Genomic DNA, 14,562 nt, shown 5'->3' on the forward strand with positions numbered 1-14,562 from the left:
GGTACCCTGAAATGATGCCTTCCTTACCATCATTTCTCAGGGTCAGAGGTGTAGGAGGACTCAAAACTCTGGCGTTTGTCACTGTGTTTTTTACCAGGCATATGTAGCTGCCAACATCGGATGTTTGCACCTTGGAGATGTAGAGATTGCCTGTCTCCTGAGAGATGAAGCGCCTGCTGTCTTCTGCCACAAAAGATGGGAATTCATTGAATACCCAGCTATAGATGATCTCTAAAAGAAAACAAAGAAAATAAGAGAAGGTAATTACAGAAACAATACTGTGTCGTGTTAAAAGATACACTAAATAAATGTTCATTAGCTTTATTTCAATAATCTATGGGGGGAAAAGTTAAAGATTTTAAAAACTTTTTATTTGTTTGGTTTAGAATTAAAAAGAATATTTTTTTCTTGCCTTGGGATTTTGAAAATAACATAAATGTTGAATCCACAAGTTCCTTGTGAAGACATTTAGTTCAGGAAAAATAATTAAATTATTAATCAGACTCAGAAAACAGCAATAAGATATTAGATAATTCCCTTTCTAGTCTGTCAGGTGAAACCAATAATAATATCAAAGGAATTATTTTCTTTACTTGTTCACATTAGCAGTGAAATATATCAAGATGATTCCTGTGGAGCTATGGATGACTCCTGCAAGTGTGTGTGTGTATAAACAGGTTTCATTCTGAACGTCTATTTTTAAAATCCCTTGATTCTAAAAACCTTTCAGCCTACCTTGTAGGTAATGCTGCCTTATAGTTCTATCTTTTACATCTGTTTCATTGAAGAATTTCTTAACTCTTCCTTTTTGCAGCCTAAATTCCTATGATCAATGAATAATTCCTTAAACCAAAGCTACCAACTAATCAGTGACTTTTAAAAATAGAAATTAAATCCAGTCCCTTGGTTCTTATTTTTATCCCACAAATCATCTATTCTGTTTACCTGAACATTATACACTTTCCCCTTCATACTCATAATAACTAGATGAGAAAAAAAGTTATTTCCTATTATTTTGTATGAGATTATATCATGATTTAATAAAAACCTAGATTCATTTATGCCTCAACATTAGAAGTATCAGTAAAGTTAATGAGATTCTGATTTAGCAGGATATATCTTGCAGGGAATTATTCATGTGGAGTTCCACCAACCCCGACTTTAAAGCCTTAACCCTATGTATACTTCTTTACACATTGTTCTCTTTTTGAACTTACCTTCTATTGTTTTACTCCTTCACACTTTAAAAAAATATTGTTCACTACTTAAACTGGCACATTGGCTGTAAGGGTATTTCTTCTGTAATCTCCCCCCTGGATAGTATTCAAAAACCTGGCTTCAAAATGAGAAAAGCCAAAGCTAGTCCAGGAATGTAAAGTCCCCACTACTGCTCCAAGATGCAAACTGCTCCATTGGTATAACAATTTCCAAGGTTTTAGACTGAAATTTTTGTGTGACTACCCAGCTGCATCAGCAAGAGGAAGACAGTAATTTCAAGTATGTTAGTCTGGTTCTCTCATACTTTCATCCCCACGACACTCAAAATGTTGTCTTGATATAAAGTTAGTTTGAAGATGAAAGGGTTAACGGGGTGAGAGGAAATGCCTCAAAATTTAAATTTTGCTGTGTGCTTTTCTTCTAATGATAGCAGAGGAATTAGTACAGCCATTCTTGGTACAAGAGGTGTGAAATACATTACATCCTAGCCAGGAGTGTACTTTGACTATAACATTACAGAAAGCATTAGAAATTCCAGCTTACTTGTTCTTTCTATCCTTATGTTGTACTGTCCCCTGACACAGTGGTGAGAAAGGAATAGAGAAGCACAATGACTGCTTTTTCAACCAACATAAGCAAAGAGTGCATGCAATGTTATAAAGATGCAGTACCTTCTGAATCAGTTTGTAAGAAGTTTGCTCTAGTTTTGAAATCAGATGAAAATTTTCTCCTGAAAAACTGACATATATATCAATATAAAAATGTTATGTTAAAGGACTGAACATAGCTAACAGGAGAGGTAGACTGCCTCAAAATGGGGAATTAAATTGCACACATTGACTTTTTGCTAAAATCTTTTTTAGATTCATTAGTAATTCTGAGTGGCTACACAGGACTCTGAAGAATTAGGGGCTCTCAGAGATTCCTCTGTGTGTTCAGATTTTCCCTCTTCTGTTGTGTTTCAGGCAAAATACTAATTAACCCCAAATATATCTCTGAAAATTTTATTACCACATTTTGCCATAATGTCTTATCTGGGAAAAAAATGATTCGTGGCATAAAATTCTACAAAGTGATGATGGATACACAACTTCAAGGAAAATACATAGGCTTTAACTGAAGACCTGTTACCAACTCGAATGGAAAGCAATCAGTCTTACTAATTGCTCTGGTTTAAAAGTAGTCCAAACCAAATGCAAAACAGTTATCAGTGTGGGTTCACTGGCAGTTCACATAGAAGAGAATTTCCTCAATTTGTAGCCTAAAACCACTTACAATTAATTATTCATTTATTAATTAGAATTAATACTAAAGAACAGATTTCAGGCAATAAATTTTTGTGCCTCTAAGGAAATAAAATACTTAGTCCTTGCCGGTGCTGAATCTGGGGGGATACTGTCATTTTGTCACTTTCCTAATTATTTTTGCTGTTAAAAATATAGTGATGGATGAATGCATACTGGGATAGGGTACTGAGAAAATAAAAGTAACAGAAGTCCTGCCAAATCTGAAACTCAAAGCATTTATACTATAAAGCTGTGGTTAATGTTTTTTTTATTTTTTTGTGCACACCTACAGTATCTGTATTCCAGCCACGAGCCCAAACTGAAGTCCAGAAAAAAGTGTTAGCAGTTTACTTCTTGATCATTGTCAGTCCATTGACATTGAAAGAATTGCTCCTATTTTTCATTTCTAAAAAGCAAAACCCCAGGAGTACACTTTATAGTACCTGAAGAATGCATCTGAATGCTCAGATCTGGAAGTGATCTGGAATTCTTGGTCTCCTCTGTGGGTGAAAACCCCCTTAGACACTTTATGATTTTTTTCTCCTGTTACACCTGGCTAATGAGTTCAGCAGACTCTTAAATAAAATGTTGGGGGCCATGTCCATACACTATGCTAGGCTTCAGTGAAAATATCTCAGGAAAATGTTGTAGACTAGTGAGAAACAACTACAGCTGGCTTGGGATCTGGGGACCCCCACAGATTTTAGCTGACAGAAATAGATGGATGATCTTGCAGAAGTGATTTTACAAAAGGGTGTTCACAGAATGACTGCAATTAAGGAAAAATGAGTGTACCTTGATATTGATCCATTGTACAAATATCTCACACGTCTAAATTTGCAGCCATAGTAGAGGATGAAACATTCATCGCTGTTTACATTCTTGGACTCTGACTGTTTCTACTTTGCATGCCAGCAAAATTACAAGTTAGAGTTTGTAAAAACCACAATTGCTAGCAAAGGCTCTCCAAGTGCAAAACCTGGGGGTTTGTTTTGTTTTCTTTTGCTAGTTTGTTTTTCTACTGGCAGTATCATGCATAAGGAAATACCTAAACGATTGCAAAGACATAAAAAAAGACTAATAAAAAGACAATAATGGAGAATCAACATTTAAAACATTGCTGTCTCTCTGCAGACAAGTGTGTCATCTAAAGTATATGCACAGTAAAATATTCTGAAAGAAGTGGATGTAATCATATATCACAGGTCCCACAGGAGTTCAGCCCAGGAGTGCATGTAAACTGCAAGAAGAGAGGCATTTAAATATTATCTGAAATCCTACTCTTACAAAATGGTAAACTGCTGAGTGAACTTTCAGAATTTCAGAAGAAGCCTAAGACCAAATGGATGACACCAGGTCTATTTGTACACATTTCACTGCAGTTTTTATTGAACTTCAAGCCTGAATTTTGTGATAATGGTTTATGTTAAAAGATTATAGAACCAGTGTCACTTGGCTAAACACAAATACAACTGTCATTGCATTATTTTTGAATAGGATACTGAACTCCAGAGATGCATCTCAAGCCTGACAGGTAAATAATAATAACCTTCAAGAGATTTTGGAGCTAAAAGTCAGTGCTATCAAAATCTAAATAAACCAAACCAGAACTTTAAAATCAGAAAGTAATTACTTTAGATATGGACCTTCTAAAGTCATCTGCTTTTGAGAAAAAACTTAGCAAATGCTTTTTCCATGCTGCACACAATAGGAAAAATCTTGCTTTCAGTAGGGAAAACATAAGTTTAAGACAAAAGAGAAAACTAAATACTGCAGTATACAGAAGCTTGGTTTTTAAGAATATGTGCTGAGCTTATTTTTTTTTTTTTATGCCCATACATTTTATTTTTAATGTGACACCAATGGCAAAACCACAAAGAGGATGCAGAGCCCTTCCTGGAAATTACAGTTGACTGCCCACACAAAATAAAGTTTTCCACAGGCACTTTGCATCAACACAAACAGGAACAGAGAATAAAAAGATGGAGAAATTATGTATTATAGAACAGTGGTAAATTGACATTTTCTGGAAAAAATATTTTGAATGGGTATTAGAGAACCTCAGCCAATCCCTCTAGGGGGTGGCTGGTCAAACGACACAATCCAAATCCAAGGAGAAAAGGAATTATTTTATTATTTATGAGCTAGATTATATATCTTTGTACGTGAGAGAGCATGATATGATTGGTCTCTTGACCAGCCACCCCCTAGAGGGATTGGCTGAGGTTCTCTAACACCCATTCAAAATACTTTTTCCAGAGTACCAAAAACAAGGCTGGAAAACAAGCCCAGGTGCAGAGATAGAGAATTAGTTTACAAAATCGTCTTTCAGTGTTTCTCAGCTAAAGCATGAGAAAGAAAAACTTCACAAAATGCTTCAGCAGGTGGAAAATTCCTCTGCTCCTGCCTTTTAGCATCCACACATTTGTCTTGTGGGCTGAAAAATTTGTCTCCTGCTAAATTCTCTAATATATAAAGTCTTGGTGTAAAAATGATACAAGTAATTTTGTTAATTGCAAAATTGATAGTTCCTTTTATGAATGACCAGGCTTGTTTACAGAAGAATGTCTCTAAGGAAATTTTTATCTTTTTTTCTGAAGATGATTTGGAAAGTCTTCCTAATGTTCAATTTATTTCTGTATTTTATTAAGCACTTTTTAGTAGGCTATGTAGGTGAAAATCTGGGTCACTTGGTGATGAAATAGTAAGAAGAGTTCATCTATTTCCTGCCAGAATGAATTTATAGTGCGAAATCTTGCTTACTATAATTTCTTAAACGATTTTTGTAGTTCTATTTTCTCTGTTAAACAACACTAATTCCTAAACTGTCACAATGTGATGTACTTCCCATAATGGATGAAGCTGGAATACTGACATATCAGCATTTTTCTTAGTGCTTTTGGAGATATTCTGATGCAGAAAATGTCAGTACTATGGTAATGCAGAAGTCTTTCTGTCATTGTGGGTCAGTATGAAATAATGCCTGAAGTATTGTAAAGAGAGCTGTGCTGAAGCACTCAGATAACACCAAACATTCACTCCTGTGTTTTTTACTGCCTGAATGTTTCCCAGATTTGCTTCAGGGTTTTTCTCCTAAGAAATTACTCCTTTCAACCTTTTAACATGAGGTGTCTGGGCAGCCTTTTCACCAGTCCTGTTAGCTAAGTGGTATTTTGGGTGCAAGTGAAGACATAACAGGAAGGTTTCCATATGAACTCTATTAAAGTCTCTGAAAACCTTAGGGTCCATAACATGACTAAATTTTACCTATTCAAGGGCAAAGCATACAAAATATGCAAAGCATGCAAAACACCCACCCATCCATAATTGCGTTTCTGTGGAGTTATGATGTTTGTACAAGAAATAAATCTAGTCTTAGTCTTCTTTTTGTGATGCAGTGGGAAATCCTGTTGGAAAAATATATTTCTCTTCCTCTATTTAGGTTTTGCTTTCATTACTTTAATTCCACAAGATGGCAGTACTTGATGAATAAATGGTACTGATGCCTGATGACATTCAAAATCTGAGATAATCTGGGAATTTTAGAACCTCTGAAGAAGTTTTTTTTCCTACTTTTTTGATTGATAGGTAAAAAAGCACAAAGTACACATGACATTACAGGCTGAATTTACCATACATATCTATAAACCATGAAATTTGCAAGATGGCTTTGCTTTAGCATTTAGAATTATTGTGTTTAAATGAAATAAACTCTCAGGAAAAATATAGGCCGACACCTCCCCTTCTGAAAATATGAAGCCTAATTTTATTTTAAGCCCAGTTTTCAACATTTTCCTCACAATTGCTGTTTGGATATTCTGTATACTAGCCACAGAATAAGGGTGCAGTAGCAATGCTCTCTGATGATGGGGAACACTTCACATTCAGAGGGAAAGAGGCTTCTTTTTAGCTAAAATGAATGGTAACAACGGGTTGATCCTCCAGCCTCCTGCCACAACCAGATAAATAATTTTGGTGCATTTCTTTATGCTGCTGTGTTTTTTTTTTTCAGTGCTCATTAATCCTCCAAGAAAATATCTAATGAACATAATTTGTTTGTTGCATTGGAACACACGCACATAGAGCAAACAGATATTGTTGATTTATCAGTTAGCAATGAAACTGCTTATTTCCTTCTCTAGGTCCTCTGTATCTACTGCTCACTTATCTGAAACACAATTCTACCAATCACATATTTGTCTTTCTTCAGATTCAGTTACAGTGATAAATCCCCAAATATTTTCTTTCTTATAAGCATTCACACAGCTAATAACTAAAAATACGCTAGAAAAGGTAAATGTACTGTCAGGATTCATCTTGTACTGGAGGATACAATTATTATATCATTGCTACCACTGTAGGCAGTCAATGTAGTCTCATTTGTACTTTAATATGTATGAAATGTAGGCAGTCGTTAAAAAATATAAAGAATGATGAAATGTCTTTCTCATACATGCACTCTTTAAAGAGACCATATAGCATACAACAAAAAATACAGTTTTGAAAATATATTCAATTATCATGTGTATTTGATTGACATTGCTATGATTTTCATATTAAAAAAGAAACCTGCTCCAGAAAGAGTCAAAATACTGTTATCAAAACCACAGGTTATTCAGGCTCTTCCTTTGCCCTCAGGCAGGACCAGTCTTTTTCTCAGCCCAGTCTTAAAGAATGTCCAGTGATTGGATAATTAGACAGTATTCCTTAATATTTGCCTATAACTTTTTTTTAATACTGTTTATTGCTTATACCAAATACCATATTGGAAGCATTGAAAACACATTATTAAAGAGCAATATTAAAATTTTACAGTTACAGTGGGAGACCATCATCCCTGTGTATACTAAACTTCCGTTTGCAATGCTGGATCAGCCAAATCTCTCCAACTTTTCTTCAGAAGTCCTAATTTTGAATACTTTGCTTAATTTTATTATTTTCACCTCTACTGCTTTTCTACATCTTATAATGTAGGACCCAAAGCTGGATATCAACACTGTTGAGAAGTGGAACAATAGTCACTTGTACTCCGTAGGTAGCAGTTCTCTTAGGATGTCCTAGAATTCTACTACTGAATTATCCATTCTACTAAGAATTGTGTTATTTTTTGTAATTACATTTTTCTAAGGAAAAATGCTGTTTAATCACTTATTCCTTTTTATTCTATTTGTATATTTGATCTTTGATAAATACAGTAGTCTGCTGAATTTTGCTGAATTTTGTGTTATTCATTGCAAGCAATGCACTGATCATTTTTGATTTTCATTCTGTGCTCTGCAGTAGTTGTAACCTCTTTGAGTCATTCTCAAATGCTAAATATGCCTTTCTTTCCTTTAGGTCACTCACACTTTCAAAAAAATAAAATTAAATTTGATATTATTTGTTCTTGACAAATCAATACCGGATATTTCTTAACACTTCATTATCATCTTATTGCCTACAAATTCAGTGTTCAATATTCTATTAAATATACAATATATTGTATTATAATATATTGTATATTATAACATATTTTTGCAGAACTCAAGCTCTGTTTATAAGCCCTCCTTTATCAAACAAAACAAAAAAAAAAAAACCAAAAAACCTCCAACAACAACAAAACCAAAACAAGCCAATTTGTTTTTCTTGACAAACTTTGAAGTAATTTTTAAGACACTATATTCTCAGTAACCTTTTCACGTAAATAAATGTTTAGACATACTTAAAAGCCATTCCATCAAATATATATTTTTCTTTTATGTAAATAAAGAAAATGCTTAAATGACAGAAATTTATGGAAAAAAAAGCTGCTGTGAGAAACAATTAAATTTGTGATAATGTTTAAAAGAGTTTTTTTACGGAAGAAAAACACTGGAAGTAGAAAATTCCGACAACAAGGCAGACAAACTACAAATAGGAAGTTTAAAAAATCTTTTTAAAGCAATTATGGGATTTTTAACAACCATTCTGCTATTGATACACATATATTTTTAGGTAGGAATGGAAATAAATACTTCTGTAGAAAATTCCTGAATGCTCCATATAAATTGTTGTTCTATGATTTATGGTACACCAGTTAATACAAATGCTACTGTATAATGTTATTTGCTATGAAAAGTAGAAAAAAAGAATTAGGTGCTAAAGAACAATAAAGTTAAATAATGTAAATTATTAATACAAGAGAATCACTATTGGAACTACTGGAACATCTACAGCCAGCAGGACCAGGGCAGTGACCGTCCCCCTGTACTCGGCACTGCTGAGGCCACACCTCCAATCCTGTGCTCAGTTCTGGGCCCCTCCCTGCCAGAAAGACATTGAGGGGCTGCAGCGTGTCCAGAGAAGGGCAACGGAGCTGGGGAAGGGTCTGGAGCACAAGTGCTGTGAGGAGCAGCTGAGGGAGCTGGGGGTGTTTAGCCTGGAGAAAGAGAGGTTTGTGGGGATCTTCTCAGTCTCTAAAACTACCTGAAGGATTGTAGCCAGGTGAGGGTGAGCCTCTTCTCTCAAGGAACAACTGAAAAGGTGAGAAGAAATGGCCTGAGGTTGTGCCAGGGGAAGTTTGAATTGGATATTAGAATAAACATCACCAAGAACATTGGAACAAGCTTTCCAGGGAAGTGGTGGAATCACAAACCCTGCAGATATTTAGACAATATACAGCCATGGCACTTAGGGTTGCTGGATTCCATGATCTTAAGAGTCTTTTCCAATCTAAATCATTCTACAATTAGCAATTTCCAAAGACAAGGATTAGAGTTAATTTTGGTCTATCGTTAGAAAGGAAGATGCACATCATTACAAAGTCATCAGTTTCAACCAGATGAAATAGTTCAGTGGGTGATATGAGACTTGATTAATATCCAGTTTAAAAAGTGACATATAATTAACAATTTTGGAAGAAAAATATACCTAACTCGAAACTAACTCATTTTTATCATTCTTTTTATTGACCAAGAGAGCAAAGTTTCTGTAATGTATCTAGAGTTCAAATTCATGTTTTATAAAAGAATATATTAATTAAAATAATTGGAAAACCTCAAAATTAACTTATTGTGCATTGAAGGAAATTAAAACTGACTGCAAAGCCTGATCAAGAGGACCAGATGTGGAATTCTGTGTCCTCTACTGCTGATCATTTTAAGAATTAAAAATAAACCTATGCAGTTGTAACCACTGATCTGCAGGAAATATAAGATTTGGCAAGGGCAAATAAGCAGAACAAGTCACTGGTAAACTCTGATTTGCATAGCTTATTATTATTAGAACATTTTTAATGATGGAAATGTGTTGAATCTACAGCAACACAAGCTGATTGTTCCTTAATAATTTGAATGAACAAGAGTTCTGTGGTAATGCTTAACCAACTTATATTCATATGAAAAGTGTGGCCCTGGAAAGCAAAGAGTATATTGTTTAATGCTAGGAAAACATCAGTGTATAGAATATATGTGGAAATTATTTTCTCTACAGTATTCAACAGAATTTAAAGGGTTTTTTTTCCTTTTTTCCTTTTGCACTTTATGTTTCTCTTGCTCTCTGATCATGCTATGACACTTGATTTTCTCTACAATTTAATGGCACTGGTGATAGTTACTTCAGCATGGTCTACTTCTCTAAGTTTGATGCACTGCTGAGTACAATGAAAAATCCTACTCCAGAGCTATGTCACTTGTAGTGAAACCCAGAAACCTGCACCCAAGGGGACTACTACTTTACGTGGAATTTTCATTTTATGACTACTGCAATGATATCAATAGATCATGCATTTTGAAGGAATAAATAGGACTTTTTTCAAAACAAAAAACCCCAAAAGTAATATTAGGATGATGATCATCCAAATTTATAGAATATTGCTCCTTCTTAAGTCTTTTTCAGCAGAGAGATGCAAAATGTATAACTTCCCTTATTCAGCAGAAGCTCTGTCAAGCAAATTCTATAATTTGGCTACAAATACTAGTACCAAGAGTATCAGTCTCTCAAGGAGTTTATATATATGTTTCAGTTCAGTTTCTTGTACTTACAAGAAAGAAAGCAATTTAAATCCCTTTATATTTAAGTCTCTTTATACCTCAACCACCTTGATTCCTAATGCAAGGAAGGATTAATAGTAGTAGAAAGATTTCTTTAATAAGATTTAAATTCAGGCTTCTGGGTATAGAAATGAAAATAAAAGGCAACTAGAGTTCTAGTTTATACTTCAAAACACTTTTTTTAGCAGAATTCACCACTCTTTACACACAGTTGATGTCATAGGAATTGTAATGTCAAAACCTGGGTACTTGGAGTCCGTAGAATTACCCTTGTGTGACTGTACACCCTGAACTTAAGACACAGACCACTGCTTCTCTGCTTTATATTCTCTTGATGTTAAGTGTTTTAATATAAATATAAAGGCTTGTGCTCGGTCTATCTGCAGGTCAGTGTTTGGTGAATTCCACCATGACCATGGCAAAATATGGTTGATGAACCTTTCTTTTGGGCCTGCTTCTTTGGTCCTATAGTATTTATTATCCTAAGGTCTCAAATGAAGGGCAGTGCCATTATCATCACTTTTATTTGAGAAAACTGAAGAAGGTGGAAGGAAGTGACTTCTCAAAAGTCCTGAATCAAGCAATATCAAATGGATATCTCCAGTAGTACATAATTCTTTTAATTTCTAATGTTTGTTCCTCTCTTCACCAGGTCTTTGTATAGCTACAAGAAATGCTAAAACACACACAAAACATTACAGCCAAAGAATCCTTAGGACCTTTGTGGATGAACATCAGAGGCAGTTAGCTATTCCCTCATCTTCCCTCTGAATATGATTTTCAAATATGAAAAAAACCCAAATAGCAGTATAAACCTCCTAATCCCCAGATACTAAAGTTTTAGTGCTCAGCTCCCTCTTGGTATATTTTCTAGGCTTAAATGTACCAAGGAATGGATCGTCCATTACTCCATTACATTTTTCTGAACTGGTGAACATATGCTTCAGAGAATAGCATAAAACCAATTTTATAGTCCACAAAAGAAAATTTGTACGTATTAAGAATGATGGCGACAGATGATTTTTTACACCTCAATTAAAAAATAACTCAAAGTGCAGATGAAGAGGAAGAAACATGTCAGGTTAGCAAACTGTCCCAGAATGCTGATATTGCTATTCAACCATGTTGTACAAATAAATCACCACAAATAACACCAGCAACAATAAATCATTTAAAATGTAACAAGTTTGAGAATGTAACTCCTACCTGTTTCTACATATAATTACACTGTTGCATCCCTGTGCACATTGTTCTGCACTGCTGGAAAACCACTGAACCTCTTCCACCCATCTTCTACTTGTCACATAATTGTTATTTAGAGATAATATGTAGCCTTCTGTTGCCTTATTTTTAGCCTAGACTAGTGTCCCAGGACTACGTATTCCCCCTTCAAACTCTTAGCAACAAAAGTCAAAGTGAAACATTATATGGACATTTGATGTGTCACATTACATATACATATCTCATTGAAGAAGAAGGTATTTGCCCAACTGACCTGTTCTTTTTGTTTATTTTAAAGGAAATATAATTAATAAAATGATGCAAACAGCAGGCAGTCCTGCTCTCTCTTGTGCTGATGATACGCACAGTTTTCAGAAGTCTTACTGTTTTTCAAAATCCATTTTCATTTAGGAATAGGAATGAATTGTGACATGATGCTTGAAGATTTTTAGCCTTCTCATATATCTGTAGCTTTCTAGATTTTTAATATAGACATGTATAGTTTCTAGCACTTTCTTACACTTTAGAATGGTAGTTACCCTTTCTCACACATTATGTCACACTTGAAATTCTGTTTGGTTTTATTTTCAAGGAAAACGATTTCTGACAAGAGTGTCCTGTTTTGCACCAGCACACGAGAGACATAACAAGATATAGGACTAAGAACCCCAATGGGGCAGGTCCAAGGGTGGATTACCAGGGCAACCATTCTCCCATTGGATATACTTGCTAGATATACTAGTCAGTTAGACTTACAAAAATTGTGAAAATTCGATCCACTGTGTGTGCATAGCTATATTTTATGCACCTGAAAGCTTCAATTAAAAGACTGCTATCCATGTTAAAAATTTTAATATTATTTGGAAAGTTTTTCTTCCCATTCTAGGCAACAAAAGATCTGGATCTTATAAAGTCACAAGATCTGGACTGTAAATCAGTGCAATTTTAGTCTTTCCTTGATATGTTCTTTATAGATCATTCATTATTATCTTCTGTAAAAGAGGCAGTGCTTCTTTCTTCTTGCCTTTGGTAGAGCTGAAAATAGACTCTTCAGGATTTAAACTAGTTTGCTAAACTCCTAAAGGACTTCGTGGTTCTGCAGGAAAATCCAAGCTGAGACAAATCCTTTATCAATATTACCTAAATACTTCTTTCCATTCTCCCTTTCCCCTCCTGAATTTTTATCCCTGCAGTCTCCTATAGGCCATTTTCTCACTTATTGAAAGAGGAAAATACCATGAAAATTCCAATAAATCAATAAATGAAGTGAAATTTTCTGGTGGCAGATTCTCCACTCTGGGGCAGTAGCATCAACACAACAGGAACTGTATCAACTGGCTAATGAAGTCATCAGCAAAGATTTTAACAGTATTGAAACCTAGCATGAGAACACAGGAGATAGAAGTGGGCAATCAAATTATCAGAATTGTGTGGTATTAATTATTACATTGTTAAAAAAGATGGAATTTTTGGTTATAAAAAGTCACTTTTTCACTATTATTGCTCTGGAAAACATCTTTTGTTGTCAGAAGATATAGAGTGCACATTTGCTGTTGTACAGGGGTTCAGATCTGGCTGTAATCAGACTGCCATCTGAACTCTATGATAATATGCTTATACTTATCCAGTCATTTTCTCCTTGAAAAATCCGAACAATTTTCTTTAACATATTTAATGCTAAGTTATAGTTACCTTCATGCCAGTTATTATTGTATTGGATAGGAAAGAAACCCATAACACATCCATAATATATATATATATATATTTCTAAACAATTCTTTCTTTCACCTTTGAAAAAGAAAACTGCAAACTAGATATCCCAACCACAATTGTTGTCATAGCACTTATTTGGAACAATCTTCCTGAACTGATTAAATTTGTCTTTGTGAAAATGTATGTCTCATCAAGCTTTGCATCACCTCAAATGGTTGTAAGTTCACTTTCATACTTAGGAAATAAGGAATAACTGACTTTATTATATAGGGAAACTTATTAATGGAACCTGACAAAACTGAGATCAGTTCTGTCCAGAGCCTTCTGCTTCTGAATTAAAACTGGTCTCCTAACATTTACAGTAGTCATCTCTACCAGAATCATCATTGCACCATTGAATTCAGCTAATCATGCCTAGTGCGGGAAGAATTGCATTTTCTGAAAACTCCCCTGTTTTCATCCTTTTTTTTTTAACATCCTTTAAGATTTTTTCACAAGGATAATGGAGAGAAAAATCTAGACTCCAGAGCCTTAGAAATAGATAATTTCTAATTTCTTTCTCCTTCTCTTTCCTCTTGTTTCAGCTGTCTGATCAGCATTGTATTTCTGGCTTCTTCTTAGTTACACAGATTAACATGTGCATTCTCACTCTATTCCTGTCTGTGATATGGAGAGGTAATTAGGATTAATTAGGAATTTTCTATCTTAAACAAAATGGGCTTTCTGACATTTAGCTAAGTGACATGTTTATGAAGTGGCATTTTTCCAGGCATGAGCTTAGTCAAACATCAGATCCACGCAGCGAATGGATTCTGATGGGAAGGTTACTTATGAGTGGGTCATAGCTTTTGGGAGAGCCCTGCACCTCTGAGATGGTAACTGCTCTATGGTACATCAGACTTAAATCCATGAACTGTGGGCTGCAGCTGTTTTAGAAGCTGTGTAACATTGCCACAGAAAGCACTTTTGCAACACTTTAATTGGTACCTTTACAGCACTAGCTGTGGAAAAGTGGATGTGACACCATGAGCATCCATTTCTGTTAAACCTGGCAGGACAATGCTGTCTGGTTTAATCCCTAGACTAAGAGGTTCCTGATAGTTATGTTTAATTTG

The 14,562-nt window shown here is 34.8% G+C and overlaps 1 protein-coding gene across 1 annotated transcript in view; it reads right to left on the minus strand.

Annotated features, from left to right (window-relative positions):
- Positions 1-14,562, minus strand: part of CNTN5 (contactin 5) — a 238,480-nt gene that overhangs the window by 162,546 nt on the left and 61,372 nt on the right. Inside the window, exon 6 of the mRNA XM_069027648.1 lies at positions 28-231. Within this exon, the coding sequence (XP_068883749.1) occupies positions 28-231 (204 nt within the window). The remainder of the gene's footprint in view (positions 1-27; positions 232-14,562) is intronic.

The sequence above is a fragment of the Aphelocoma coerulescens genome, chromosome 1 (genome assembly GCF_041296385.1).
Source record: "Aphelocoma coerulescens isolate FSJ_1873_10779 chromosome 1, UR_Acoe_1.0, whole genome shotgun sequence".
Classification (NCBI taxonomy): Eukaryota; Metazoa; Chordata; class Aves; order Passeriformes; family Corvidae; genus Aphelocoma; species Aphelocoma coerulescens.